Here is a 27,136-nt window from a genome sequence, read left to right on the forward strand (position 1 = left end):
CCGCTATTTACCTGCAGCTCACCCTTTGCGGAATACCAGCTAACGTTCAAGGCATTTATTTGCACTTTTTAAAGACGATAATCTATCTCGGGATAATTAAACCCAGAAATGTTGGTCTCTGTCTGTCTGTCTGTCTCTCTGTCTGTCTGTCTGTCTGTCTGTCTGTCTGTCTGTCTGTCTGTCTGTCTGTCTGTCTGTCTGTCTGTCTGTCTGTCTGTCTGTCTGTCTGTCTCTGTATGTGACCCGATTCAGCCACCCGGCAGAATAAAACAATGCCTGCGCAATTCTCTTATATATAGTCACAGCTACTAAATGTACCCGTCCAAGTCCGGTGTAATTTTCATATACTTGTCAACATTGTTGAAGAAGAACAAGCCATTACACCAATACTATAAGACAACAAATTAATCCAGAAGTGATATTTGCAATGTTCCTTTATAAAAATTCATACATGCTTGATTTCATCGAAATGAAATACTTCATCAACTACAGAAAAAAAAATCACTCCGCCGTCACCTGCAGTCGACCGCGCCGCTATAGCTTCTTGCGCCATTTTAAGAAATCAACCGGCAACAGTTACGAAAGGTTCCACTAGATAGGTTCCACGTTGAGTTTGCAAAGCACGTGGAGTAGGAAAACGCGGTTCTATAAATGTTGAAGTAGGGCGCCTTGATTCACGCGCGTCTTCGCCCTACGGCAGCGTTGGAATCGAGACACCCGGCCTGGAGCAGGGGAACGCGGTATATTTAAAATGATTTAAGCAAACGTTTGGCATCTTTACCTTGGGAGGACCGCGACGCAAGAGAAACAACATGAGAGGTGAGTGGGAAAGCGAAAGGACGCATCTACTTGGCAAATGTCGATAAACTGTAGACTATGGTCTTTGGTCCACATTTGCAACGAAAGGAGCAGATACGCGGCCATTTTTTCTCTGAGCCCCCAAATGATTCAGTTGTGCCATGCGCTGCTAAGTCTTCGTACAACCCTTAGCTGAATAATTTTGTATTGTGAAATTGGGCGATTTCTTTTGGAGAGCCTGGCTAAACATAGGTTAGCCTTTGGCCGTTCATCAACAAGCTTTATCCCACGGCAGGGCAGCGGCACCCAGTAAGTGGAACGGAACGCCGAGCTGACGGCGCATATATAGCGAAGACCAGGCATGTAGAGGTGAAAGCGAGGATTGTGCCGGTCGTACATTTCAACCGATCTTGCAGCATATGTACTAACGAATATCGGTTTACGGAACTAGTCATATTTGAGAGGCTTTTATACCTTCGCGATAATTCTCGCGCGCCACCAACGAAACAAGCAGGCGCCCGTCTGCCCTGCCGAGTGGCAGCGCCGTAGTGCCGATGAAAGAAGCGCAACGCACGAGCCCCGCGGGAAGCGCCGTCAGATCATTTAGCCAGCGCCGCCTTATTCCTCGCCCTCCTGCTTTTACCACTGTCATTTTTGAGCTCTCAGGGAATTTCAAATGCGCTTCCTGGTCAGCCGAACGCTATCGCGGCGTTGTACTATTCAATATTTAAGCGACTAATGTTCGCGACCCTGGTGTGTTTGTTTTCTATAGCACATCATCGGTGGGTCACAAAAGAAGGGTGATAACTCTCAATAAGACTCTCGCGGTGCATTATTTAAAAAAATGAGGGGCGTTAAAGACAAAAAATTGGCCGCGTATCTGCTCTTTTCGTTGCAAATGTCGTCAAAAGACGATAGTCTTTGTGGACATTTCCCAAGGAAATGCCCCCCTTTGCTTTCCCGCTCACCTCTCATGCTGTTCCTGTACCCTCGCGCTCATCCCAAGGTAAACACACTAAAGGTTCGCGCAAGGCGATTTGAATTTACCGCGTTCCACTGCTACAGCCAGGTTCCTCGGTGCCAGCGCCGCAGTACGGCGGAGACGCGCGTGGATGGAGGCGGCCGACTACAAGGTTTATAGAACCGCGTGGCCGTGCTCCACGTGCGTTCCAAGCAGAACGTCGAACCTAGCTAGTAGAGCCTTTCGTTGCTGTTGCCGCGTGAGTTTTCATATGCCACCAGGAGGTGGAGGTTTTCTGCAGTAGATGCAGATTATTATTTGCTATCGAAAAACCAAGCATCCATAAATTTTTAAATAAAGCAACACTGTAAATATCCCTTGTGTACTAATTTCCTGTATTATATTTGCGTAATGTCTTGTTCTTGTTCAACAAAGTTGACAAGCATGAAAATATAAACCGGGCTTAGACGTTTACATTTCGCTCTGAGTATATAAGACTATTGCACAATATCACTTTTACTTTGGCCGGGTGGCTGAATCGAGTCACAGACAGACAGACAGACGGACAGACAGCACAGACAGACCAAAATTTGTGGGTTTAAGTATCCCAAGAAAGACTCTCGTCTTTAAAGCAGCTATAGACAAAAAAAAACATATGTTGGATTCCTTAGGCAATGTGCAAAAACCGAAAGGCGACCTTATGTCGCGATTTCCGAAAACATAAATATGCCCATGTGCTCCAGTTAGTCTTACAGCCACAGCCTAACGTACAACGACTACAGGTGCGACTTTAAGGCTTTAAGCGCTACCGGTTGACTACTTTGTCAGACATCGAACCGGGCGGTTAGGCCGGACCTCTTAAGTGTAGCCTTGCAGTTAGTTGACTTTCAAGTTCAGCCTTGTAATTTGCGAAGCAACGTAACACCCAATCTACGTCGAACTGCGGGTGCCGGCTGGTTGCAGTGTTAGAGGCCAAAAGCGTAACGTTTGGCCCAACACTGGGCCAGACTTACTATCCCTGTCCCCACTCGCGTCTGCCGCACATCAAACATTGCGCAGCCATGTCCTCAACTGGAAAATACGGGAGGCTTCACGAGGCTTCACGCTCTGCAGCAGCGGCGACGCTTGGAGGCTTGTTGCTAATCGCTGTCCCACTACTTGTGCAGGCTCGGCTCGGCTGCCAATCTGCGCCGTCGACACCCGCCGTTACGTTCTCAGCGCACCATCTTCGTCGGCGAAGTTTGAAGATTGCCTGCCGCGAAGCAAGAAAGGTCTGCGCTTGCGCCGACCAGCCGGCACCGCTAGGGGACTGTGACGTCAACGGTGGAAACTGCTTACAACCGCGGCTTCATCTGGGACCGATCCTCTGGAGCAGCGGCGACGCTTGGAGTCACGTTGCTAATCGCTGTCCCACTACTTGTGCAGGTGAGTGGCAGAGGAGGGTTTTTGAGCTGTCTTGGTTGTAGCATCGTTGCTGCTGCAGAGTGAAGCGCTATTTGCTTTGATTGTCTTGTTTGCTGTAATCGAGTTCTTGTCAGATTAGTAAACGATGTCTTCTGATAGCGACTCTAGGAAGGATAAGCGTGAACTGCGTGTGGAGGTGCAGGAAATGAAGGATAGCATGACATTGATCAATGAGCGCTTTGAGAAGTTCAAAAGTGAGTTGGAACGTGTGCTCAACGATAACAAAGAACTCAAAACGGAAAATGAACGCCTTCAGAAGCAGGGCTTAGAAAATGAGACGCGCACAAAGGAACTTGAAAACAGGCTGACACAGTGGAACAGTACTCTCGCAGGTACAACTTGGAAATTAAAGGTGTAGAGGAAAGCGAACACGAAAACATTGCTGCGTTAATGGAAAAGGTCGGTGAAGTGCTCGAGGAACCCATTCTGGTCTCAGAGATTGAGGTATGCCACCGTGTTCCTACACGGAATGAAGGAATGAGCAACATTGTGGTGCAGTTTAAGAGTCGCCAAAAGCGGGACCTAGTTCTTGAGAAGGCGCGAAAGAAGCGCATCACGAACCATTCGCTGGGTGTCACTACTGAACCTGATGAAAGTGCTCCCGTGTTCGTGAATGAGCACCTTTGTCCGACTCTGAAACGACTGCTAGCATCCACTATCGCCCGAAAGCGCCAATTTTCTTGGCGCTTTGTCTGGACGCGCAATGGTCGAATTGTCGCACGAAAAACCGAAGGCAGTCGTACACTTCATGTTTCTCCTGAAAACGACCTTTTGAAAATGACCTAAATGCCTATATTAGTAGTCGCTTGGTGATGCCCGATACGCGCATGTTGTACCAGCAACTTGTCGAACCTAAGCACGTAGATATATCCCGTGAAAAGCGAAATACTGTCTCTGTTATTCACTTAAACGCCCGTTCTCTTATTAACAAAATCGATCAGCTTACTTCCTTCCTGGATGAATTTTGTTTTAACTTCAGCATTCTGATGATTACTGAAACGTGGTTTACTCCAAATGATATCATACCTGGAATTCCAGGATATAAAAATTTTCCCGTTTGCCGAACGCAAAAACGAGGGGGTTGTCTTGCGATGTATGTTTCCGATGCTCTATCTCCCAAGCTATTGCCACAGTTTACAGCTGTGACGCCTAATTACGAAGCGCTAAGTGCACTAGTCAACAACACAATTTTCGCAGTTTTGTAGCGACCGCCCTCTGGAGATGCCAATCACTTCATTGACTTTGTCGATTCTTTTCTCGAGTACGCATCCTATGGAAGATATCGTCTTGTTCTTGGTGGTGATTTTAATATTAACCTTTTCTCCGACACTTCCATGTCTAAATCATAATAAACCGGGTAACGTCTTGTGGTTTCAAAAACGTAATTAATTCTCCTACGCGCATTACGGCAACTAGTTCGTCAATACTAAAAATTTTCATCACTAACGCTGATACACCTGTTACAGCCTCCGGAACAATAAGTTCTGATATCAGTGACCACTGCCCAATCTTTATAGCATATTCCGTTTCTGCGAAGGCAGCGCAAGCGAGTGGTACTACGTTAAAATGTCAACATATAACACCATTTAATCTTGATGCGTTCAGAGAAAAAATGCAAAACAGTAACTGGTCCCAAGTCCTTGCTCAGTGCTCGGCAGATAGTGCATATGATTCATTTATGAAAATTTTCCAAAACACTACAGTGAGTCCTTCCCAGTGAAAGAATTTAGGCCCCGGCGGCAAATACGAAAACCCTGGATTGGTCGAGAGCAGTTTAAATTAATCAATAAAAAGAATAAATTATATTGTCATTTCCTACGCACGCGAAATTTATCGGTTCTTCCATCGTTCAAAAAACTCAGAAATCGTTTAACATCTGAGCTGCGAAAAGCGAAGGCTCACTACTATCAACAATTGTATCCTGACGCGTCAAACCGACCGGATTACACATGGAAAATTATAAATGACGCTCTTGGCATGCGCAGAAGCCCAACCGACATGCGCGAGATTACTGTAGATGGCGCGGTTCTTTCACGCACTTCGCTCTCTGAACATTTCAATAGGCATTTTATCAGTTCAATTGCAGATAACACGCTTCCTTCAGCTGAACCGTGTACTCTCGGCTTAACCGCCTCGGAAATTCTGTTTTTATTGCCAACTGACTACGGTGAAGTTCATCGCACATTTCTTTCCCTGAAAAACAGTAAAGCCACTGATACCGACAACATTCAAATTAGGCCAGTCAAATATGTCCTCGATTGCATATGCCCGTCCCTTGTACATATTTTCAATCTCTGTTTAGAATCTGGTTGCTTCCCCTCAAAAATGAAACGAGCAAGAGTTTCAGCAATATACAAGGCAGGAGATAAAAATGTTCCCACCAATTACAGGCCGATTTCTGTTCTCCCGGTATTTTCGAAAGGCCTGGAAAAAATCATTCTTTCACGTCTAGAATCATTCTTTTCAAAACACAAAATGTTATCACCTCGCCAACATGGCTTCCGCAAGGGATGTTCTACGGAATCCGCACTGCTTATGCAAAAAGAAATAGTTTTGAAAAATATAGTATTGGATAGCCCAACTCTGGGCATTTTTGTCGATTAGAGCAAGGCTTTGTACTCTATTAGTCATGAAACACTTCTAAAAAAACTGTATCGGTATGGCGTGCGTGGAGTGCCACACCTTTTGCTGAAGTCTTATCTGACCGATCGCATGCAATCTGTTGTTATGAATGGTTATCCATCTTCGTTTCAAAATATACTGTTTGGAGTTCCACAGGGCAGTGTTCTAGGCGCCTTTTTATTCAATATATATGTGAACGATATTGTAAATATTGATGAAAAAACTGAATTCGTTTTGTACGCTGATGATACCAGTCTCTTTATCACTAGTGACAGTACTATGAACCTTTTTTCGCGCGCAAATTTTGTTCGGTCCAAATTGCTCGACTGGTCTAACCAAAATAGTTTAAAAATCAACGTTAAGAAATCATAGGTTATAATATTTACAGCATAGAACAAAGGTATACATATTAGTAATGAACTATACCTGGGTTCATCACGCATAGATATAGTAAAAGAGCATAAGATCTTTGGGGGTGGTATTCGCGCAACGCATGACATGAAACTCTCATATTGAATTGTTAGCCAAAACGTTATCCTCTGCTGTAGGTGCGCTATATCGTTGTCGTGACATTTTTCCAGTAAGTGTTAAACTCCAAATTTACAACGCCATTTTCAGATCTCACTTGAATTATTGCACTTTAGTTTGGGGCCCGACCACTAAAAAGAACATTAATACCCTCCTACTAATTGAAAAAAATAAGCAATCCGATGCATTAGCAATGTTCCGTATCTGCATCTCACCAAACAGTTATTCGAACAACACAACATAATCAACATTCAGAATCTGTATAAGTACCGCCTCTTGTATTATCTTCATTTTCCGAGCACTGCCCACCATGCTTTTCTTGTTGAATTATCAGGTTTATCATTGCGAACTGAAACAGGTCGAACTCGTGAACGAGATAAATATGTGGTTCCTCGGCGTCGCGCCGATTACTACTTACAGTCACTTAGTCACAACATTCCTGTGATGCTAAACCGCTTGCACCCACATACTGCTGAATGTGATAGGTTTAGTCGCACAGAATTGCACTCTCTAACTTTTAACGATAAATTGTAATGATGTTCTTATTAACAATGTTTTTTGTTCTTTTTTGCTCTTCTTAGTAACGTTTTCCGCAATATGTTTTATATTTCCAAAGATGATTTTCTATGATTTTTCAGTGTATAGTAAATTTATTTCTATTTAATGCGTTGTTTCCTACCAATGTTGCCGCAGCTGCACCGCCACTCTGGCCCCGTCAAGCTGTCTCTACAGCTTCTTGCCAGAGTGACTGTAAACATTGTCCACTGTACCAATGTTGAAAATAAAACTTGATTTGATAGAGGCTTACCTAAACAAACTTCACAAAATACGCTGCATTAATTTCGCGCGAGACGGGGCAGAGGTAGGCTAACACGGGTATTCAGAAATCAAGCTTGCTTTATCCCTCACAGGAACCGTTCCTCGGGTTTGGAATAGAAAAATGGTGAAGAAAGGCCCCCATGCATTTTAAAATACCGTTTCTACAAATGACACCGTTTTAAGGAAAGCTAACTTTCCGTGCCACCAAGGAAACGATAAAGGCGGACTTAGGTGTAAGCTCGTTCTCTGATAAGAACACACGAGTTGAAATGAGAAGTAGAGCAAACGATGAGTATAAGGTACGTTCGCCAAGACAGGGGTAATAGTCTTATCGCGTTAAAAAGTGTAACTTTAGACTACTACTGTAGACGTAACCCTGAAACGCCGAAATGGTAACTGAGTATAGTATTTCTTTAGTCGATATACAGCAGCTCCATTTCCGCAGCCATCACTTTGTTCGGAATTTGAATGGAAATGCAGCTGTCCGCGCAAGCAAGTATAGGAGCTCTCAGTAACCCCGGTTATGCTGTCACAGTGGGAAGAACCGAGATATTAACATACGGAAGGAATGTCACACTGCACAGCTAGCCATGTCACTGGGAGTGCGGCGCCATTGCGACTTCTACAGGCGGTAAACACATCTACATGTCTTGACATTTGAGAAAGACAGGATGGAAGAAATGTTCAAGCCTCTTCATAGACTATAGAAAAGGCAACCACGTGCATCTGCTGCTGCGATCGTATACGGACATGCAAGACTCTGGTAGCTTACCCGCCTGTAGTCGTCCCACGACTTGTCCGCGGCAACCGGCTTAATAGCACCTCCAACAATCTCCAACTCTGTGTACACGATGTAGTCACACCAGCCGGCCGTAATAACGCCGGTGTCCTCCAAACCCTTCCCAACGGTGCAGAAGAGGAAATTTGTTGGCACTGTCCTGTTTATCGACACTTTTCCAGACGGGGTTGACGCTGCCGTGCTGGGTGGCAACTTAGGTGTGCTAGTTGCTGTGGTTGTCCGTGTGGTTGTCGCAGTCGGGGTAGTTGTCGGAGTGGTTGTCGCCCGCCGAGTGGTGCTCCGAGTGGTTGTCGCAGTCCGGGTAGTTGTTGGAATGGTTGTCGAAGTCCTGGTAGTTGTCGGAATAGTTGTCGTACGCCGAGTGGTTGGCCGAGTGGTTGTCACTGTCCGGGTAGTTGTCGGAATGGTTGTCGCAGGCCCAGTGGTTGTCACAGTGGTTGTCGCAGTCCGGGAAGTTGTCGGAATGGTTGTCGCATGCCGAGTGGTGGTCGAAGGGGGTGTCGAACTTATCGTAGTTGGGCTTGAAGTGTCAGGAGATTTTCCTGAAATAAAAACGTTTTCTTTGTTTCAGGAAAACAAGCTTAGTTACATGACCCACTTTTAACGGCAAATGGAAGCGTTGGGTTTTCTATAATTTTTTCTTTCTTTTCAAATAAGTGGTATTTTGAGCGTAACCCGCTGCTTTCTCTTATTGTGTGCCCAGTGCATAAAACTCAAAACCGAAGCTTAACACTGCTTCTTCGCTCAATCCCACATGCAACAGGCGTACCTCTGCACCAGACACGCGAGCCAGAGAAGGATGCAGACTAATTCCTGTGCATGCTTGGAACAACGGAATGAAATTCTTCGCCATATTGTTTTTATCTGCATACAAGCATACGCACAAAGTAAGAGGTGTCACTGTGTTCTAATTCAAGTTTCTACTGCGTACGGAAAACGCTTAAACATGTGGGTCTTCAGGTGTGGAGAGGTTCTAGATGTAAAACTAAACGGAAGCGATGGCTGACCGATATCATCTTTGTACGAGAAAATGTCACAAGGCTCCTAAATTCATGCAAGGAATACAACAATGCTGGAAAATGTGCGAGAGAAACGTAAGCTTTTATCGTGGTGGTTTTCTGATGGCACAGTACGCGGACACTTCTGCGTAAGGCAAGTATGGTATCATTTGGATAAACATACTCGCGATTGCACCAAAAGTATGTCCATACGATCTTGATCATACCGTTACGATATGAATGAAGTGCGTACTCTGGATAGCTGCGGCGGTGGTGCTGGTGGGCGCCGGCGCAGCACCGTAAGTTGACGGTCCTATATTGTCGCCTCCACCTCCGCCGCCTGCAGACATGAAGTGAATGAGAAATTAGGCACATTTTTCTGCACAAGTGGGCCACCGTGCAGACCCACCTGTATACGTTCTGAACGTATGCCTACCTCCCTTGGCACTGATATCTCCCTGTCTACAATTCCCAAGAATCGCGCCCGTCCTTCAGTGAAGGCTGAATGCAGGCCCCGGTAACCTCTTCCCGAGCGGAATACCTGATGTCGCACCATACACTGCCATTTCGCTCACGCACGAGTTGTCGTCGACTATAATTAGGTTACCGTTACCTGCCTCAGCCTACTCCATGCTAGCACGACGGCTGCTGAAGAGGCAGGCGTAGCTCTAGAGCAACCCTCGGGTCTCTCAAACCACGCGGCAATCCTCACGGACTCCGACCAGGCCTTCCGAAACTGCTGTGTAGGCCGCATCTCGCTGTGAGTGCTCAATATTTTGACCTTAAAGACGGACCCCCCTATCAAATGTTCTCGACCCTCCGTCATTCTTACCTCGACAGACAGGAGGCGGCACACGCCGATGCGCGCAATCTTACACTCTGGGCTTTGTCATTGACGGAAGTGGAATTTTCCGCACCCTCCCAATGCGCCCCGGTCTCTGTACTGTAGATAGAAATCTTATGCCAGGGCTTCAAAACCCGCAATTCGAAACCCTATCCCTCGCTTGACCCTTAGCCACCAGGCGGCTCGCGTTTGGCGTCGCCTACAAATTATTACCTGTTACGACACCTCGAAACTCCGGTACATATAACCATCCACTTATCCCTACTGCTGCCTCACATCGTCTTGGAATAATCCTGCGTGTCAAGTCCCGCCTCCTATGTTTCCCCAGTGTTGTGGGAGCCGGATCTAAGCAGCTGAGAGTACGGCCAGCCCTCGCGTCTCCTCGCTCGCTGTGGTTGAACAGAGACAAGAAAAAGTAGAGGAAACTACACAAGCGCTAATGCAAATTAACATCTAAATTTTGTAAAACACAACTGCTATACTCAAGCATGCTCTAGAATATTCAAGAATAGTCTGGATACTCAAGAATGGTACCCAGAACCGTGAGAAGATATTCTGATTTATAACACCCAGCGACGAGCTGACAGAGTGTTTCATTAGTATGGTTCATTATACACAGATGGAACGCTGACAGACTCATGTCTTAACGTATGAATTTCTGCCGGGTCAATTTTTACTGCTTGGTATTCTTTGCCGACTACCCCTCCCATTCAACTAACATCAAGTAACGTCCTCCGTTTCCACGGAAATGCAGGTTTGGCGGAAGTAACATGTTTCGTTTTTATGGCAGCCTAAATGGAGACGATTGGTCGGAGCGAATTTCGAAACACGAAAATGACACAAAAGTAGGAAAGTTAAAGATTCGCAGAAATGGCCTGATAAAATTAAAACTATGTATCGTATACATCTTTAACAAAACAAGTAAAAAAAAACTTTGAAAACACAAATAAACTAGCGAAAAAGGCGAAAAACCATGTAACGCATTCCATTTCCAGAAGGAGTCACAGTTGGTGGATGTTCTGTCTTTAATCGGTAGAATAGCGTAAATGTACCTAATTGGTCAGACAGAATTTTTAAAACCCAAAAACGAACAAAGGGAAAAAAACTAAATTTTCCCCCAAAAGATTGGGCAAAATCAAAACCATGCATCTTATGGGTCTTTCCAAAAAAATGCAGACAAAACAAGAAAGTCCGCCGAAGAACATTGGAAATACAAAAAAATAGTGTAGATGGTCAAACTCTGCAATACCCCTTGCTGATAATCGTAGAAAAAAACGTAGTTAGCGAAGTAAAGGCAGTTCATCGCTATAAAGTTATAAATTAACGTCATTATGGAAAAGAATACAATAATCCAATGTCTTTCGCACTTATAGCAGTATTTGGCTGTAAAAAACTGACACTCCAGACACGCAGCATTAGAATGCTCCGCACTAACAGACAATTCTCTGAATTTCTGCTGATTTTTGTACTGGCAGGTTGATTTGTGCGCACTGTTGAATCCACGGCGTGCAGCTCCAGGGATGTACCAAGACGCTACATGTATATGTGAAGGGACACTGAAGGGATTTTAAACATTGCAGGATTACTACTAGCGCACATTGTTGTCTCGAGTCTCTAGGCATTGTTTCGACCACTCTCACTGCGTTTACGCGACGTTATTCAGAAGAAATATCAAGTCGAAAGTGCTGCCGTCCTCTCTGCGCAGTGCTTGCCGATTTTCTATGACGTTTCATGCGACGTTCAAACGAGGTGGCTTGGCTTGACTGCACTGCCGCACTGCTCGCCGAAGCTTCGACACAATCAGTCGGCCCAGGGTTTAGTCGGCCGGCCGCGGGCAGGTCGTCGCAATTTATTCGCTCAGTTGAAACAGTGACAACAGGTTTGTGCTGGAAAAATGTGCCTTTCGTTTGTAGTCTTTACCAAGCTCGAAGTCGAATTCGCTTCACATAAGGGCACATGCGAAGCTTCTTTGATTAGTAGGCTAGTAGAAAAAATCTTAGGTCAATTAAAGAGTCACCGAAGTTTTTATGGGCACTAAAGAATTACAATGAACTAAATATTTTTATAGAGTAAAGCGAAGCAGCGGGAAGCCCTTTTTCTGCTGGGTGAACTAGCGCAGCGGCGGGCAGCAAGACCATGATTGTTTTTGTGCCTAAGGAATGCAGACACTAGAGATGAGATATTTGCGGTAATACGGTTATTGAAAAAATAGGTACCGAAGCTGCTTAGAATAATCAAGCTAAATGAAAGTATAAACAATCTATACAATATATACTTTGTATTTCCACTCCTGGCTTGTGGCCTAGTGTTTCGAAGCACTAAATGCATTGTTTTCCAATTCGCAAGTTCGAATCCCCGATAGCGAGTGTGACTTTTAAGTGGACGTATTTGTTTTGGGGCAATGTTGTCTATAATGAATTTACCATTTTTCCAACGTAACATTAATTGCCCGACGAGGGCGTTCGAGGAACACGTAGAGGCAAACACTGAAGCGCCTGCGAGTTCTCGTTGGCGTGGTGTTGCTGTAGGCACCAAAGTTTGTGCGGGCAAAGCCCCGAATCAGCCGACCCTTGGCCTGGTGCGAAGACGCCTCTTACGATTCAAGCACGACTCAGGGCAGCTTGAAAGGTGGGGGGAATGCATGGCATTTGAGCGTCTCGGATGACGCGGAGGGCGTTCATCCACTGCGTACGCCTCGGCTAGTGATCGTTACTATGCCAAGCCGTGCTGAGAGGCTTATCTGGCGCAATATACAGCCGAATACATGGCAGAAGCGCGGTTTGTCGATTACTCATATATTACAAATGCCTATCCAACAGTAACGTCGTATGCCATGCATGTTGTTTCACACAACTGAAACGGGAACAGGTGAATTCTAATCTTGGACATTGTCCAATCACAGTAGCTCCTTGTATGGACGCCAATGCTTTATTTGGTGCCGCCGCCGCAAGCCGAACGCGGTAATGTTTCTTCATTCAGAATGTATAAAATAAATACCGCCTTATAGATTGAATAAACGACGAAAAGTCTGTTTATTGGAGCCAGTCTACACAATGCAAGCAAAAACAGAAGCTCGACAAATTTACTTCAGTGTTCCTCTAAAAGCTGCGTTTTTTCATCATTCATTACTGAAGCAAGATGTTACACTACGCAGTGTTATGAAAACCATTCACCAAACGATTCAAATCCAGTTCAGTATGGGTGACAATGACCCTTGCCGGCCGTTCGTCCCAAGGGCTTGGCATATTCAGTTCGTGCTTGGATTTATTCTCATACCATTTATTTTTTGGTGGCTTTCTTCATTTATCAAGGCGCGAAACGAGACGTTGAGATTTACACCTTGCAGTGCTGCTGTTCCGAAAAGTCTGTATATTGCCATGGACGCAACTAGTGAGGAAGGCGAATCTATATGGCACGTGTCCGTAACCCACCTGGCAACTTTTCAAATTTGAATGCCTCATTTCGTGCTTTCTGTGCGCCTAGTGCGCTGTACAGCGTTAATTAACTTGTGAAATAGGTGCTGAAAAGAAAGTGTCAAAGCTTCGGGTAAAACAATCTGTGCGTATACTAATCAAAAACCTTAATTGATTCTTGTGAAAAGGCTTTTTAGAAAAGAAGACTCGATCGGTGCAAGCAGCCCACAGAACTGGACACCCGTGGCGTCGCCTTTTTAATTTGGAAAGAATTAGTCGACACACTATGTCGTAAATCTGGCGTCATCGTCGACATGAGCGAAAAAACCGCAGAAAACGGCCAGTAGCGCACAGACAACGAAAAAAAAAATCAGGTAAAGATTTTTTAGCGGAGGCTTGAAGATCCTGCTTGCTGCATTCTGGAAGGTATGCAAAAAATGTGAACAGAAAGAGCTGCTGAAAAGCAGATGCTCACAAAGTCTGGATGAAAGCAGCCGTGAGGAACATGTTTTCATGTGTCATGTGCCAACCAGTTAACCGCCCCGAGGAATTCCATTTGCTCATAGTGTGCAAATTTCCGAAGAAAAGTTTTATACATATCCCGAATAAAGACCTACGTCTAATGGTTGCAGTTATCTCGAACTTCTTGTTCACGGGAATAAATGTATAACAGTAGTGTTTATAATTGTAAGTTGTTCAATAATTTCTTAAAACTAACTTGTAATATGCCAGTAAATAAAAAAAACCAGGAAGAAAGATATCCTGTGACCAAAAGAATTTTTTAGATTTCTTCGCTTTGCTGAACCTACACCCTTTTTAGGTTTGTTTTTACAACAGCTATTTGGTGTAAACACCGAAGCCTACACAATTGCGAAAGAAAGGAGCAGGTAAGGATACGGTACTCAAGACCATTCGAGGTGTTTTCTGACACTTAAGGACCCAACTATCCCTACACCGTTGCTAGGCAGGCTTCAGCGCCTTGTCATGTCATTTCTTCCGTCTGTGTCTTTGTCTCCATGTGCTGGTAACCCTGTTAAAATATGTGTCTCTCTCTGCGCCTGGCCCTCTACCTGGCCGTAAATTCACCAATTCATTTCTTTATTTATCCATCCATCCATCCATCCATCCATCCATCCATCCATCCATCCATCCATCCATCCATCCATCCATCCCTCCGTCCGTCCGTCCGTCCGTCCGTCCATCCATCCATCCATCCATCCATCCATCCATCCATCCATCCATCCATCCATCCATCCATCCATCCATCCATCCATCCATCCATCCATCCATCTATCCATCCATCCATCCATCCATCCATCCATCCATCCATCCATCCATCCATCCATCCATCCATCCATCCATCCATCCATCCATCCATCCATCCATCCATCCATCCATCCATCCATCCATCCATCCATCCATCCATCCATCCATCTTTCCTTCCGTGCATCATTCCGTCAGTCTATTCGTCCATTCATCTGTGATGTGATACGACGGAAAAATCAATCGTCTGTGCCCAATTCACTAGAGGGCTGCGCCACAACAAAGGAGGTTCTGGTCGAGCTCCTTCATCGGGAGGCTGATGAAGATGGAAGAAGAAGACGGTTGGGAATAGAGCGGCCCCGCATACTCCCTATTGGCAAAAAAAGATCCTAAGGTTCTTCGGGCTCTCGTACGGACGGCCACAACCACGGTGTCCTGCTAATATCGGTCGGGCAGCCAGGCACCACGTCCGCATCGTGTAGAGCGACCCCACGTATGACCATCGTGCCACCGCTCTTAACTGCGCCACCCGAACTGATGCTTTGATCGCTCAACACTTCTTTAACGTGCCGTCATCATGTGCTTCTGCAACCTCACCTCGATATTCAATTCGTAAAACTGTGTGCTGCTTACAACTTACAGTGTTGCATCCGGCTTGGACTGCTTATATCTAAACCGTTTGAATAGTTCTGCTACCTGAATACTTTCATGTCTCCTTGCCACACCTTGTTGTTTCTTTCACCGTCGGCATCGACTTCACCAATACTGTTTTAAGTATCATTTCAAACCCACATGTTGCATTTACTGACCTGTGCTTGCGAGTATCTTGTCTTGAGACCCCGTAACCTGATAACATCACACCACTCAACAATTCATCCGTTTATAATAAGTCAAACAATCCGTTCATCCATCCATCCGTCAATTCATCCATTGGTGTATCCGTCCGCCCGTCCATTCATCCATCCATCCATCCACCAATCCATCCATCCATCCATCCATCCATCCATCCATCCATCCATCCATCCATCCATCCATCCGTCTGTCAGTCTGTCCATCCATCTATCCATCTGTTTGTCCATTATTTCATCCGTCTGTCCGTCCGTCCATCCATCCATCCATCCATCCATCCATCCATCCATCCATCCATCCATCCATCCATCCATCCATCCATCCATCCGTCTGTCAGTCTGTCATCTATCCATCTGTTTGTCCATTATTTCATCCGTCTGTCCGTCCGTCCATCCATCCATCCATCCATCCATCCATCCATCCATCCATCCATCCATCCATCCATGTATCCATCCATCCATCCATCCATCCATCCATCCATCCATCCATCCATCCATCCATCCATCCATCCATCCATACTTCCATACATACATACATACATACATACATACATACCTACATCCATCCATCCATCCATCCATCCATCCATCCATCCATCCATCCATCCATCCATCCATCCATCCATCCATCCATCCATCCATCCATCCATCCATTCGTCCATTCATTGATGCGTTCTTTTGTCCGTTTGAACGCCCATCCATCCATCCATCCATCCATCCATCCATCCATCCATCCATCCATCCATCCATCCATCCATCCATCCATCCATCCATCCATACGTACGTACGTACGTACGTACGTACGTACGTACGTACGTACATACATACATACATACATACATACATACATACATACATACATACATACATACATACATACATACATACATACATACATACATACATCCAACCACCCGTCCCCGCATCCATCCATTCATTCGTCCATTCATTGATGCATTCTTTTGTCCGTTTGAACGCCCATCCATCCATCCATCCTTCCATCCATCCATCCATCCATCCGTTCACGCATCCATCAATTCATCCATACACCCCACCATCCATTCGTACGTCCGTTCATTGAGCATCCATCATTCTATTCATCCGACAATCCATCCGATCGTGCATTCTTGTGTCCGTTTGAACGACCATCCATCCATCCATCCATCCATCCATCCATCCATCCATCCATCCATCCATCCATCCATCCATCCATCCATCCATCCATCCGTCCGTCCTTCCGCCCGTCCGTCCGTCCATCCGTCCGTCCGTCGGTCCCTCCATCCATCCATCCATCCATCCATCCATCCATCCATCCATCCATCCATCCATCCATCCATCCATCCGTCCACGCACCCATCCATTCATCCATCAACCCCTCCATCCATTCATCCACCAACCCCTCCATCCATCCATACGTCCGTTTATTGAAGCGATCTTTTGTCCGTCCGTCCGTCCGTCCGTCCGTCCGTGCGTACCCCTTTTGACGATCCCTGCAACTCTAATCCACGTTACAGGAGTGGTAGCAAGCGTATATGAGCGTCCTATTTTCGGCCGTAAAGTCAACCCAGGGGCTCACAACATAGGTCTCTTTTTACTGGAAGTACAATATTTGGTCCAAAGTTAAGCAAACTCGAACAGCTCTTTAAAAAGACACTCAAGGCTCCAAAGTAGTTTGGAATGCTATGACATCAAGGAAGCCTTTTCTATTATGCGTATGCTATTCACACACATGCTGCGTGACTTCTGGGATTCACTTAAACAACACTGAAAAAACACTGGAAGATTAAAACCTATTCAGCATGTGACCTTGACAACAGCTATGATTTTAAAAGGCGCTGCCTATTCACAGCAATCGTATGAAGATGGACAGTTAGTAGTGGCAGGAGCCAACGTTATGCGTAGTTGAAAATTGAATGCTCGGCAGTGTGGATTCTTGAGGAACGAAACCACAATTATAAGGTCCTGAACGGCTTACCATCATCGTCTTCTCCGACTCCCACTAAATCTGTAAATACATAAATAAACATATCATATACCAACAGTAAGAGCTATGGCAATTCCAATTTGCACTTGGGTAATTCTTCGTATTTGAGCAATCGTTGCTTGCAGAACAAAACATTGTTAGAATGCTCGTAACCGCAAGGAGAGACAGGACGTGATATATCACCCTCTAAGGGCATTGGTGTGGTGTATAGTTGTATTTGGCTGAGTGAACACATACCTGCACGTCACTGTTGACGCCTGTGCCGGGCTGCTCGTAGGAGCGGCAGTTTCTTGAAGGGACCTATTAAATAAACTGGTGAAGTTGACTTGGCCAACGAGGTTAACCCGGCCAGGTTCACCGGTCTAACTAGTTTGCTTGAGCTTTTTCAAATTCAAATTCCAAATTTATTCAGAAAAGTACAAGAGTATTAACATTGGGGTTATATACAGGAGGAGGTCTCAAGGTTTCAGAACCGCAGGCGGGACCTCCTATTGAGGTGCCCGTGTAACACTGGCCTTAGGCATTGTATATATCGGGGATTTCAGAAGCAAAATCTAAATGCCAAAACTTCCGCCAGCGGTTCTGGTGGGCCACGAAGCGAGAATTGAAAGAAATCCCTTGGATAAGCAGCTGCCTAATCGTGTGTGCATGGGCTCAAAAGTATATACCAACGGAAATATTGCGCTATTTGGCGCCATGCCCCCCTCCCCCCCCCCCCCCCCAATGACAAGAAGTATAGATTACAACAGACGTAACCAGCGATCAGATCATGGCATAGAGGTGAGCTGCTGAGGGGCCGCAGTTCCCACCAGCAGCACGCTTGATGATGGTGCGAGCGTTTGAATTTCCCTTTGATATAGTGTAGGCAGTCACTGTTACGGTAAACAGCTGTGCAAAATCGTCCAAGAACGCATAATTGCTTTTTTTTCTTGATGGCTCAGCCATTGAGAGTCAGGTGTACATTTACGCTGGCTTCGCGAGTGACCTTTGTTGTGCGAGCAGAGATCGTAATGAATTATGTGTTCTCCCGAGACGTGGTCATGCTAATGCTGGCCACAAAGATTTGTATGCCATTCATTTCATGCTGTAAAATATCCTGTTGCGCAATTGGAACCTGTGGGGTGGAACAGATGTCATGAGTGTAGGCTGCAAATCAAACCTTGGGGACACTTTGCAGTATATACTGATCTCGGTGCATGGCTGTATCAAGTAGTGGGCGATATGACTTTCCCTGAGGACCTCCAATAAAGTAGAACTGGGGATCGGATTGAATTGTACCAACTCGTGCAGTATGTCTAAAAATGAACGGGAACATAAACAAGACGTCAAGCGGGTTATAGCGAAATCTCTACTACGCTATATGTTTCGAACTTATTCACTCTTTCTCAATTAAATTTCACTCTTTAAAATATTGTGGCACTTACTAACGGAAAACTAAATAGTTACTTGTCACAATATACACTAGGTACTTTGTAATTTTACTAAATGCCCATGCATAGCCTGGTAGAAAGCTACACGTGAAAATATGAATAGGCTGTTTGCGCAGCACTACATAGACCCATTCAACACGCCACTTAGACTAGAAATAAATTGAGCAAGAAAACATACGGTATGAACAAGGGGAGCGCGTGTAACATAGTTACCTTAAAAATACACTTTGTTCTTGCTTTTATAGCTAACAGCGCAGTCCTCTGATAGAGAGAGTGGATTTGTCGCAAAGAGAGAGATAAACGTTTATTTATCTTAAAGGGAAAGGATTAGGCGCTCAAGCGGTCAGCCTCCCAAGTCCAGGATGTTGCGAGCCCACGCTGATTCTAGTGCCCGTGCGCCGAGAGGTTGTTGCTCCGGAGTAGAACTGGCCTGTGCAGACTCCCACTGCTGAGATGATGGGTAGTGGACGAGTTTGGAGTTGTGTGGCCATGAGTTTAATATGTGATAGGTAGTAAGACAGATGTTGCAAGTGCGCAAGTTGCGTTGGAAGAGTGATGGAGAACTGTGAGGGAGAACGGTGTCGTTAAAGTACTGGTGTATAGCCGGAGTCAGATACGACTCTTTTGGCCGCTGAGAGTAGGGTGGGGTGGCGGATGGATCCTTTCTGGATTGCAGGTAGTGGGATGGGATGGCATTGCATGTAGGATCGAGGGGTGTTATAGAAGGAATATTGAAGTCTGCGCAGCTCGTTGCATCTTGCCTTCAGGATGGGAATGCCCGGAAGTGCAAATCTCGGACGGCAGCGTGAGGTGCATCGTTCCTGACAAGAGCCGGGTGGCCTGTGGTCCATACAATGGCGATTTCAAAATCTTCGGGCAAGGTGGGAAGAAGACGGAAGGCGCTTGGCGGTACTCTGCCGTACTAAAAGAGTGATCAGGACTGTTCGGAATCGGTAAGAAGTGTGACTTGTGGTTGGTACTGGTGAGTTGTTGCAGCATGTGCAATCGCTATACCCTAAGCACCTGTGGATGATAAATTACAATAATATGCTGCTGTGGCCACCTCACCTGGCTGAGTAAGTGAGTAATGGCGAGCATTGTGGTTGTTGGTTATCGGGGGGGGGGGGAAGGTGTGCAATGCCTGTGTACCAAACGTGATGCTCTTCGGAATACTTTCCAGCCAGATGAGGAGAGCGAGCTCCTCTGCGTCTCTTGTTGAAAGTCGGGCGCATGTGGTGGGGTATGGGGGGGCACCCGTATCTTGCAGCGTATGTTCGGTGAGTTCGGACACAGGACGTTGTTCGAATTCGGGTGTTCTCTCCCTAGCTGGAGTACTCTCCTATCTTATGGTGTTAGGCACACTCGGCTGAGTTGTGCCGTTTTCTGGGCTTCAAGAAGTGTCAGGGTATTATGTGTACCGAATTGGAACAGTTTCTCGGTGCTAGTGTACGCAGGTAATCCTAGTGCTGCTGTATAGGTCTTGCATACAAGGGCATTCAAATTCGCTTGTTCTTGAGACTCGAGGGCGAGTGACGGCGTGGTGTATGTGAGCCTTTGAGGAGTAGCGCTTGTATGACGTGGCACATGTTCTGTTCTTTCATCCCAAACTTTTTGTTGCTGACGCGATGAACGATGCGGGTGAGTTGGGCTATGGTTGTTTGCAGTTGGGGTAAGAGGATCGCGCCGGACTTATCTTGGTGGACTGTGACCCCAGTATTCTGAGAGTCTTGACTTGGGGACGGGTGTTTCGCGTTACGATAAGAAAGGCTGATTTAGAGCGTTCACAAGGCAGCCCTTTGAACGGAGGTAGGAGATTGGGGTGTCGATTGCTTTCTGTTGGGCATCTTGCTGGTGACCGCTCGAGCCTTCCTTCGTCTATACCGTTTTATTGACGCAGGTAATTCTCTGTGCTCTCTGCACTGGGTTATTCTCCCGCTCGGTATGACTGCACTATCGGAACGTCTGGTACTAGAAGGAGAGGAGGTTTAGGTGCCAGCGTGGCAGTTCTTGTTGGTCACCCTGACCGTCAGCTTGAGTGCTGTCATAGGTCTTCCTGGGCAAGTAAACGCGTTTTTCTATGCTTCTACACGTGATATGTTTGGTGCAGGTGCTGCGTAACCCCACCCACTTCGACCCGTGTGAACATGTTGATCATCATGGTATTCATGTGGACACAACTCCTGTCCACAAGTCAAGTCGCCGCCTGCGAGGTCTGCAGCCGGACATTGGCCTACACGTGAAACCGCCTCGCACGATGACAACGACGGCGAGCCAAACCAAGCAGTGCAGCAGAGCCTTCTCAAAGTTGGTCGTCCACTTGTAGCACACGCCCGGGGAATCCAATGGTGAACCCTTCGAGGACGTCGAAGATTGTCTGAAGCACTTCAACCGTGTAGCTACTGTCAACGACAAGTCGTACTATGCGGCATGTTTACTTTTCATCCGAAGATTCAGCTAGAATGTGGTTCGAAAATCATTAGAGGTTCCTAACGAGCTGGCCGAAGTTTAGGTGTGAACTGCTGTGAAAAAGGCGGAGCTCGCTCTTTATTCCAGTGCTGAGAGACCGCACGATAGCGTTTCCATGTTTGTGGAAGACATGTAGCCCTTGTCTAGACAAGCCGATCTCTTTACGAGTGAAGCCAAGAAGGGGCACAATCTGACGCGGGGTGTCAAGGAGCAGCTCTTTGCTGGTCCTTTAACAGCCCACCCTCGACGGGTACTGAATTTGGTCGAGAAGCGACAACAATGCAGCGGGCCCTGCAGGAACGCACCGCGCACAATGGGCGTGAAGTAAAGCGGGCTGCTTCACGTGAGGCAAGTGCGGCCATCACGTCATCTCTGTCAATGCTGCCCTCTCACTGGTTTCAAGCGGTGCTGTACGAGGAGCGCCCATGCCACACTCCACGTCACCCAACGCTGTTTCGTTCGCCGCTAATCAATACCAGGCGCCATTTGAGCGGGAGGCTCAAATACGATTTGCAACGTGCTGTCTACTTGGCTTGCGCAGCTAATCGGGACCAAATGACTCTTGCGCGGGAGCTTCAGACATGATTTGCTACAACACGCTGGCCGGCGGCGGCGATCCGCTGCGATTGACAGCACAGTAGCGCCGCCAGCGTGCGTTCGTTGATCACGCGATTCCTTCTTGAGACGTAGCAGATATGCGATTTGACCGAGGCGGCTGAATCTCATGCAGCGCCATATTTTTGCACTTGGGAGTAAAGCAATCGTCAGTGCATTTTTTCCTTCACCAACAGTTTGCTGCGCAAGGCTTCTTTCTTAAACTAGTGAATATGTTGTCATAATGTATTTATCTTCATACGGATTAACTTTGGTTTTATCAATGCTATCATGCGCCGAAACGTCACTCGTTATTATTTCTCTCACACGCTCATTGACGCAGAAAGGCGCCGCAACAAGCAGGGGTAACTTACCTTTTAAGGGTCCAAGCACCAGCCCAAGAATTATGGCAGCGATCACGATGAAGGCGACCACGACGACGCAAAGCGTTATACATGAGTCAGAGCTGTCCCTGCGAATAATGAAGCAATTGGCTATTAAACGAACCGAACTAAACTGCTGCATGTTAAGCCCTCGCTTAGTTTCAGCACCCGTGCCCACCACAGGCTCGCTTCCGCTTCACGCGATCTCCCGGCAAAGGGAAATATGTAGCGAATTGAAGGATGGGTCACCCCTCTACTCTAACGCCTGACCGATGACACCTCTGTCGCAGTCATCTGGGCTCCCGGCTATTACGGGTTTCGGAGGAACGAAGCGGCCCACGTCCCAGCCGCCCTCTGCACTTCCGGGAATTCTCTACTTTTGGCCATGCGATCCTACCACTCTCCAGAAAGGCTTAGGAGCTCCTAGTTCCCCTAGGAAATACGTGCAACGCCTTTCTATCTCACTACAACCTCACCCCCGCGTCTAACCCTTCCACCCTTCTTCCGAATTAACCAGCAAGCCATCACCTATCGTCCCCTCCAGACCGGTACGAACTACAATCAGGTCGCCCTCCCCCATGACATACCCGCTATCAACCACCGCCGTGACACCTCGATCACCACATTCCACCTCGTGTAATCCTCTCCTCACTCCCCATACCCACCTCACTACCTACCCCGGAGTAATGGGAAACTGAAGTGATCAGTCTAGGATCCGGCCCGCCAGAGGGCCCTGGTTTCTCTGACCTTCGAGTGGGCCAGGTAAGAGCCACCCTGGAGTAGGTACGATTCACCCCCTCACTATTGACCTGTCTTTTTGCTCTAGTAAAAGTTGACAACTACCACTTCTTGTTCAAGAACCACCTGGAGATTATCTAAGAAACATTTTGCCGTCCCGCGCTAACTTAGACTGCCTCGAATGGATGGGCGTAGTGAATTTAGAAATCCGTTGATCTCGTAATATTGAGTTGGCCACTTGTCGTAAATACCGTAATTACCCGATTCTAACGTGCCCCAGATTCTAACGCGCACCCGATTTTCCCGGCAAAAAAAACGGAAAAACTTGCACCTCTGATTGTAACGCGCACGGAACTTTGTGAGAAAGAAAAACGAATGCGAGAGAAACGGGTGATTTACTTCGCAAAGTAATCTCACTCATCTCACTCATCGTCGTTCTGCGCTGACCACAACATCTCGTCCTTGGTGGCGTCAAGTGGGTTCGCGATGCCACACTTCATAACGGACGTTCAACCATGGTCGATGGGATCGTGGCCCACGCCTCGCACGCCCATCCTGGGAGCTTCTCCAGAGGCGCACGCTTCAGCCGACCGCTCGTTTTGAACGCGTAGGAGCCGCTGCTGCCACTGCTGTTATCAAGCGCGCAAGTGGAACGATTTGATGGTTTGTGTGAACGCCGATAGAAAAGCCTAGGCGCCTACTTTCTGCGTCCGAAAAATCGTTGCCAAAAGCTTTGGCACCATCTTGAATTGGCGATGGCGATGGGCGGGAGGAAAGTTCCGTTTTTTCGGGAGTTTCGGCTTCGTATCCGATTCTAACACGCAAGCAATGTTTGCACCTATTTTTCTGGAAAAAACGTGCGCGTTAGAATCGGGTAATTACGGTACTTTACACCGAAAACCGTCGCCACGCGGCGTCACCTTCCTGAATCCGCTTAGGAATATACACCTCAACGAAGCCTCAAGGTGAATCCTTTCAGCTGTGCCCGTAGTTAGAAAGGACAAGCCCGAAACTGACACATTACCTGTCCTCGCATATCTCTGAATGGACTCGCCCAGTCGAAAATTCGCTTCCAATTTATTATTAGCATTTCAGGGTGCCTCTTGGAAGCAACGAACACAAACCATTTTAGACGAGTTAATGGCCGTCCTTAGTCAGTTCGTCGCATGTGTAGGAAGGACGCCAAACACGTGTTCGCTGTGTGAGCCTAAGAGCGGCCCACCTACTACTACAAATAATAATTTAAATAATTTGATTATTATCAAGCAGGACATACTGATGTAAAATATGCCCGTGAAAGCCAATAGATTAGCTTGTGTGGCGTCGCTTTGCAGTAGCGGCGGTCGCTACTGTTGAAAGTACCCCTTTGTAGCGATAGATTAATACGAAGAAAAAAAGAAAGATAAAAGGAAAGTGGAGAGAAAAAAGACAAGCAAGAAAAGCAAAGAAATAGAGGAAACAAACAAACAGAAAAAGAAAAAATACAATACATAAACAATTTTAATAACTGCATTGATAGCATTTCTCAGCAGAACTCATGACGTTGTCGTAAACGATTCGTACTCTTGCAAACATCTTGAGCTTTCTCATCAACAAGAAGCACTTATAAATAAATAAACTAACCAAACGGTCACTAAACAAACTAACCAAAGTACATGCATACATACCTCAGCATCTTTATAGTGTTAGAATGGCAGAACGCGAACGTTTCCGCGTAGTTGAAGAAAACATTTCGTCAGGGCATTCATTGAAAACAGCACGTATTTCTGTAATCCTTGGCAGCCATTCAGTAATGGCTAAGGAACCTTGACGTCATATAACGAGGTATATACCACAGAGGTGTAGGTTAAACGTTCGGAGTTTGGTAATCCGTACATTAAAACTGTTCTAGCATGACGATTTACTTAAAGGGACACTGAAGGCAAAACCGGAAGAGTAACGAACATGTATGTGACGAATTCCTGTAGTTAACTAAGTTTTTCAATTCCCCATTGCCGGCACCATTGAAACCCAAGTGTTGGCGACCTATATGTAAAGAAGTGGAAGCGGTTAACCTTAATGTATAAATTTTCTATGCTGATAAGCCAATTTTTTGCCTTTTTCTTGAAAAAAAAACGTCTTGAGAAATTGGTTTGTATTCTATTTAAATAAAAAATGCTCCTATTTAGCGAACTTCACCCGCACTGCGAACTACCGTGCATTTGCAGTGTGAGTGCGGTTTTGGGTAGGTGAAAGAAGTGCGTGTCGGCGTGTAGTCGTGCGTCTCCACTGCCACCCAAGGTGTCGGATCGTCGCTGATGTGTTCTGCTGCCATAAAACGAAAAGACTGGTGTTTTTAAGGCAAAGTTGCAATTTTAAATGCCGTTTCCACCTGCGAAAAAGAAGAGCGTTGCCGCCCGGTGCAGCATTATAGCTAGTACCATTTCAACAATTCTGAGTGCGGCAACAAGCGTGATCGCGAAAAGGCGCCCTTTAAGCATACGTTTGGTGCTTGAACCGGGTTGAGGTGCCGAAAACTTTTAAAAGGCAAAAGTGATACATGATGCACGTTTGTGAATACGGAGTTAAGTGACCTTGATTCTTTGTAGTACTGTGTAATGACTGAGCTCATGGGGCAGCAGCAGGTGCAAATCAGATTTTCAATTTGAAACAATTTCTTTAAGTGTGAGTTGACCGGCATTTATCTCTCGCGCATTTTTTTTTTTCGTTTCTGGTTCATTCACAGTAGCCTTATCTCGAAACATCCATCTAACTAAAACCTGCATGTAACGAAAAATTGCGAATTTTCGCCAACTTTGCTATACCCAGCTTCAACATGTATACCAGTCTCTGCGTCAGCACCTTGAAAATAATCGTGTAAATAATAAAAAAACGACGCTATCAGCCACTCAGCCGAGATGACGTAAACGGCGACTGGGCGGATGTGCGGAGGGTCACGTGACGAACAACAGAAAGAGAACCGCGCACACAAGCTCTTAAAAAAACAAAATTTTTGCACGTTCGGTTTTATAAGTTATAAGCAATTATAAATGTACAGGTATAATTCAAGCCGTGCTTACATTCGCAAGCCGCAGCGCCGGTGGTGGTTGTGATGGACATTAAAATTTCGGAGAAATCCCGTGTCTGTTATCCCCTTGGTAACATCATGTATCATCGTGTTACGCTCTTCTGTGGAGAGCAATTTGCGTGAGATATAGCGAATGTTTTGCTCCCTCACGTAGCGCTGTGTGCTCGAACGAAATTGTGCACTGCGCCCGGCACCCGAAGCTCTGTGTGTGTGTTGTGTCTGCGTTGGTTTCTCGATAAACTTTGACAAGTTGGCGCCGATAGCGCTTGCACTCACGCATAGGCCAACTCCCCGATTCATATTCTCTGATTCGTTAACGGCTGCTCTGAATTATTCCAGAGGCCAGAGAAAATTCTTCATAAAAAAACCGTGCACCGAACTCGTAGAATTGATCTAGTTTCCCGCGCACACGTATATTGGAGGAAACGAAGTGGCACACACCGCAGCCCGAGCTCTTGTCACCCGGGCCTGTGTTGCGAGCATGGCCTCTCATGGAGCCAGATCAACCCATGATGGTCTACTCACGTACAGAGACATCAGGGAACATTACCGCCCGTCGCGCCGCAAATACCCTCCCACTCACTCATCTCTATCAGTGAAAGAGGAACGCTTTGGCTGTAGCTTTAACACTGAATCCCTCCCCCTGTTTAGCCATACTTCATCACATTCACCCCTCACTGTATCCCACAACACTCTGCCAGCACTGCGAAGGGCGGGCTACACTACATCATGGTATGTGAGCCTCCAAATCTGACCCCTTCCATCTCATCACCTCCGTCGACCAGTGGGAAGCAGCGCTGGGTTGTTCCAACCTAGATATCCAAAGTCGCTCACGGGTCCGACGGCAACAGTGGCGAAAGCTCTACGACCTTCGACCACCAAGCTGCGCTAACCCTTGGTTAAATAAAGTGCTATCTCTATCTCTCGACGAAGTGCTCCTGAGAATGGACTGTGCTTACTATAGTGGAATTATCACCAGCGACGATTCGACCCCGCACCTTGTATATTGATTGTGCGCGATATTTTTTAAACCTTCTGGCTTGCGCCTTGGTGAAGGGAGTTCATCAGAGAAGTGAGTGCAACGCTTACGATGAACAGCAGGAAATCCATATTCTGC

General features: G+C 46.3%; 1 protein-coding gene across 1 annotated transcript in view; it reads right to left on the minus strand.

Moving 5' to 3' along the window:
• LOC144180197 (uncharacterized) overlaps positions 1-22,764 on the minus strand; it is a 43,012-nt gene extending 20,248 nt beyond the window's left edge. Inside the window, exons 1-3 of the mRNA XM_077708582.1 lie at positions 22,206-22,764; positions 9,243-9,329; positions 7,965-8,533 (exon numbers count right to left, since the gene is read on the minus strand). Coding sequence (XP_077564708.1) covers positions 7,965-8,533; positions 9,243-9,329; positions 22,206-22,356 — 807 coding nt within the window. The 5' untranslated portion in view covers positions 22,357-22,764. The remainder of the gene's footprint in view (positions 1-7,964; positions 8,534-9,242; positions 9,330-22,205) is intronic.
• Between the last annotated feature and the right edge of the window lie 4,372 nt (positions 22,765-27,136).

Source organism: Haemaphysalis longicornis, unplaced genomic scaffold, assembly GCF_048455015.1.
Source record: "Haemaphysalis longicornis isolate Haplotype H1 unplaced genomic scaffold, Haemaphysalis longicornis Haplotype H1 scaffold_4, whole genome shotgun sequence".
In the NCBI taxonomy this organism is placed as follows: Eukaryota; Metazoa; Arthropoda; class Arachnida; order Ixodida; family Ixodidae; genus Haemaphysalis; species Haemaphysalis longicornis.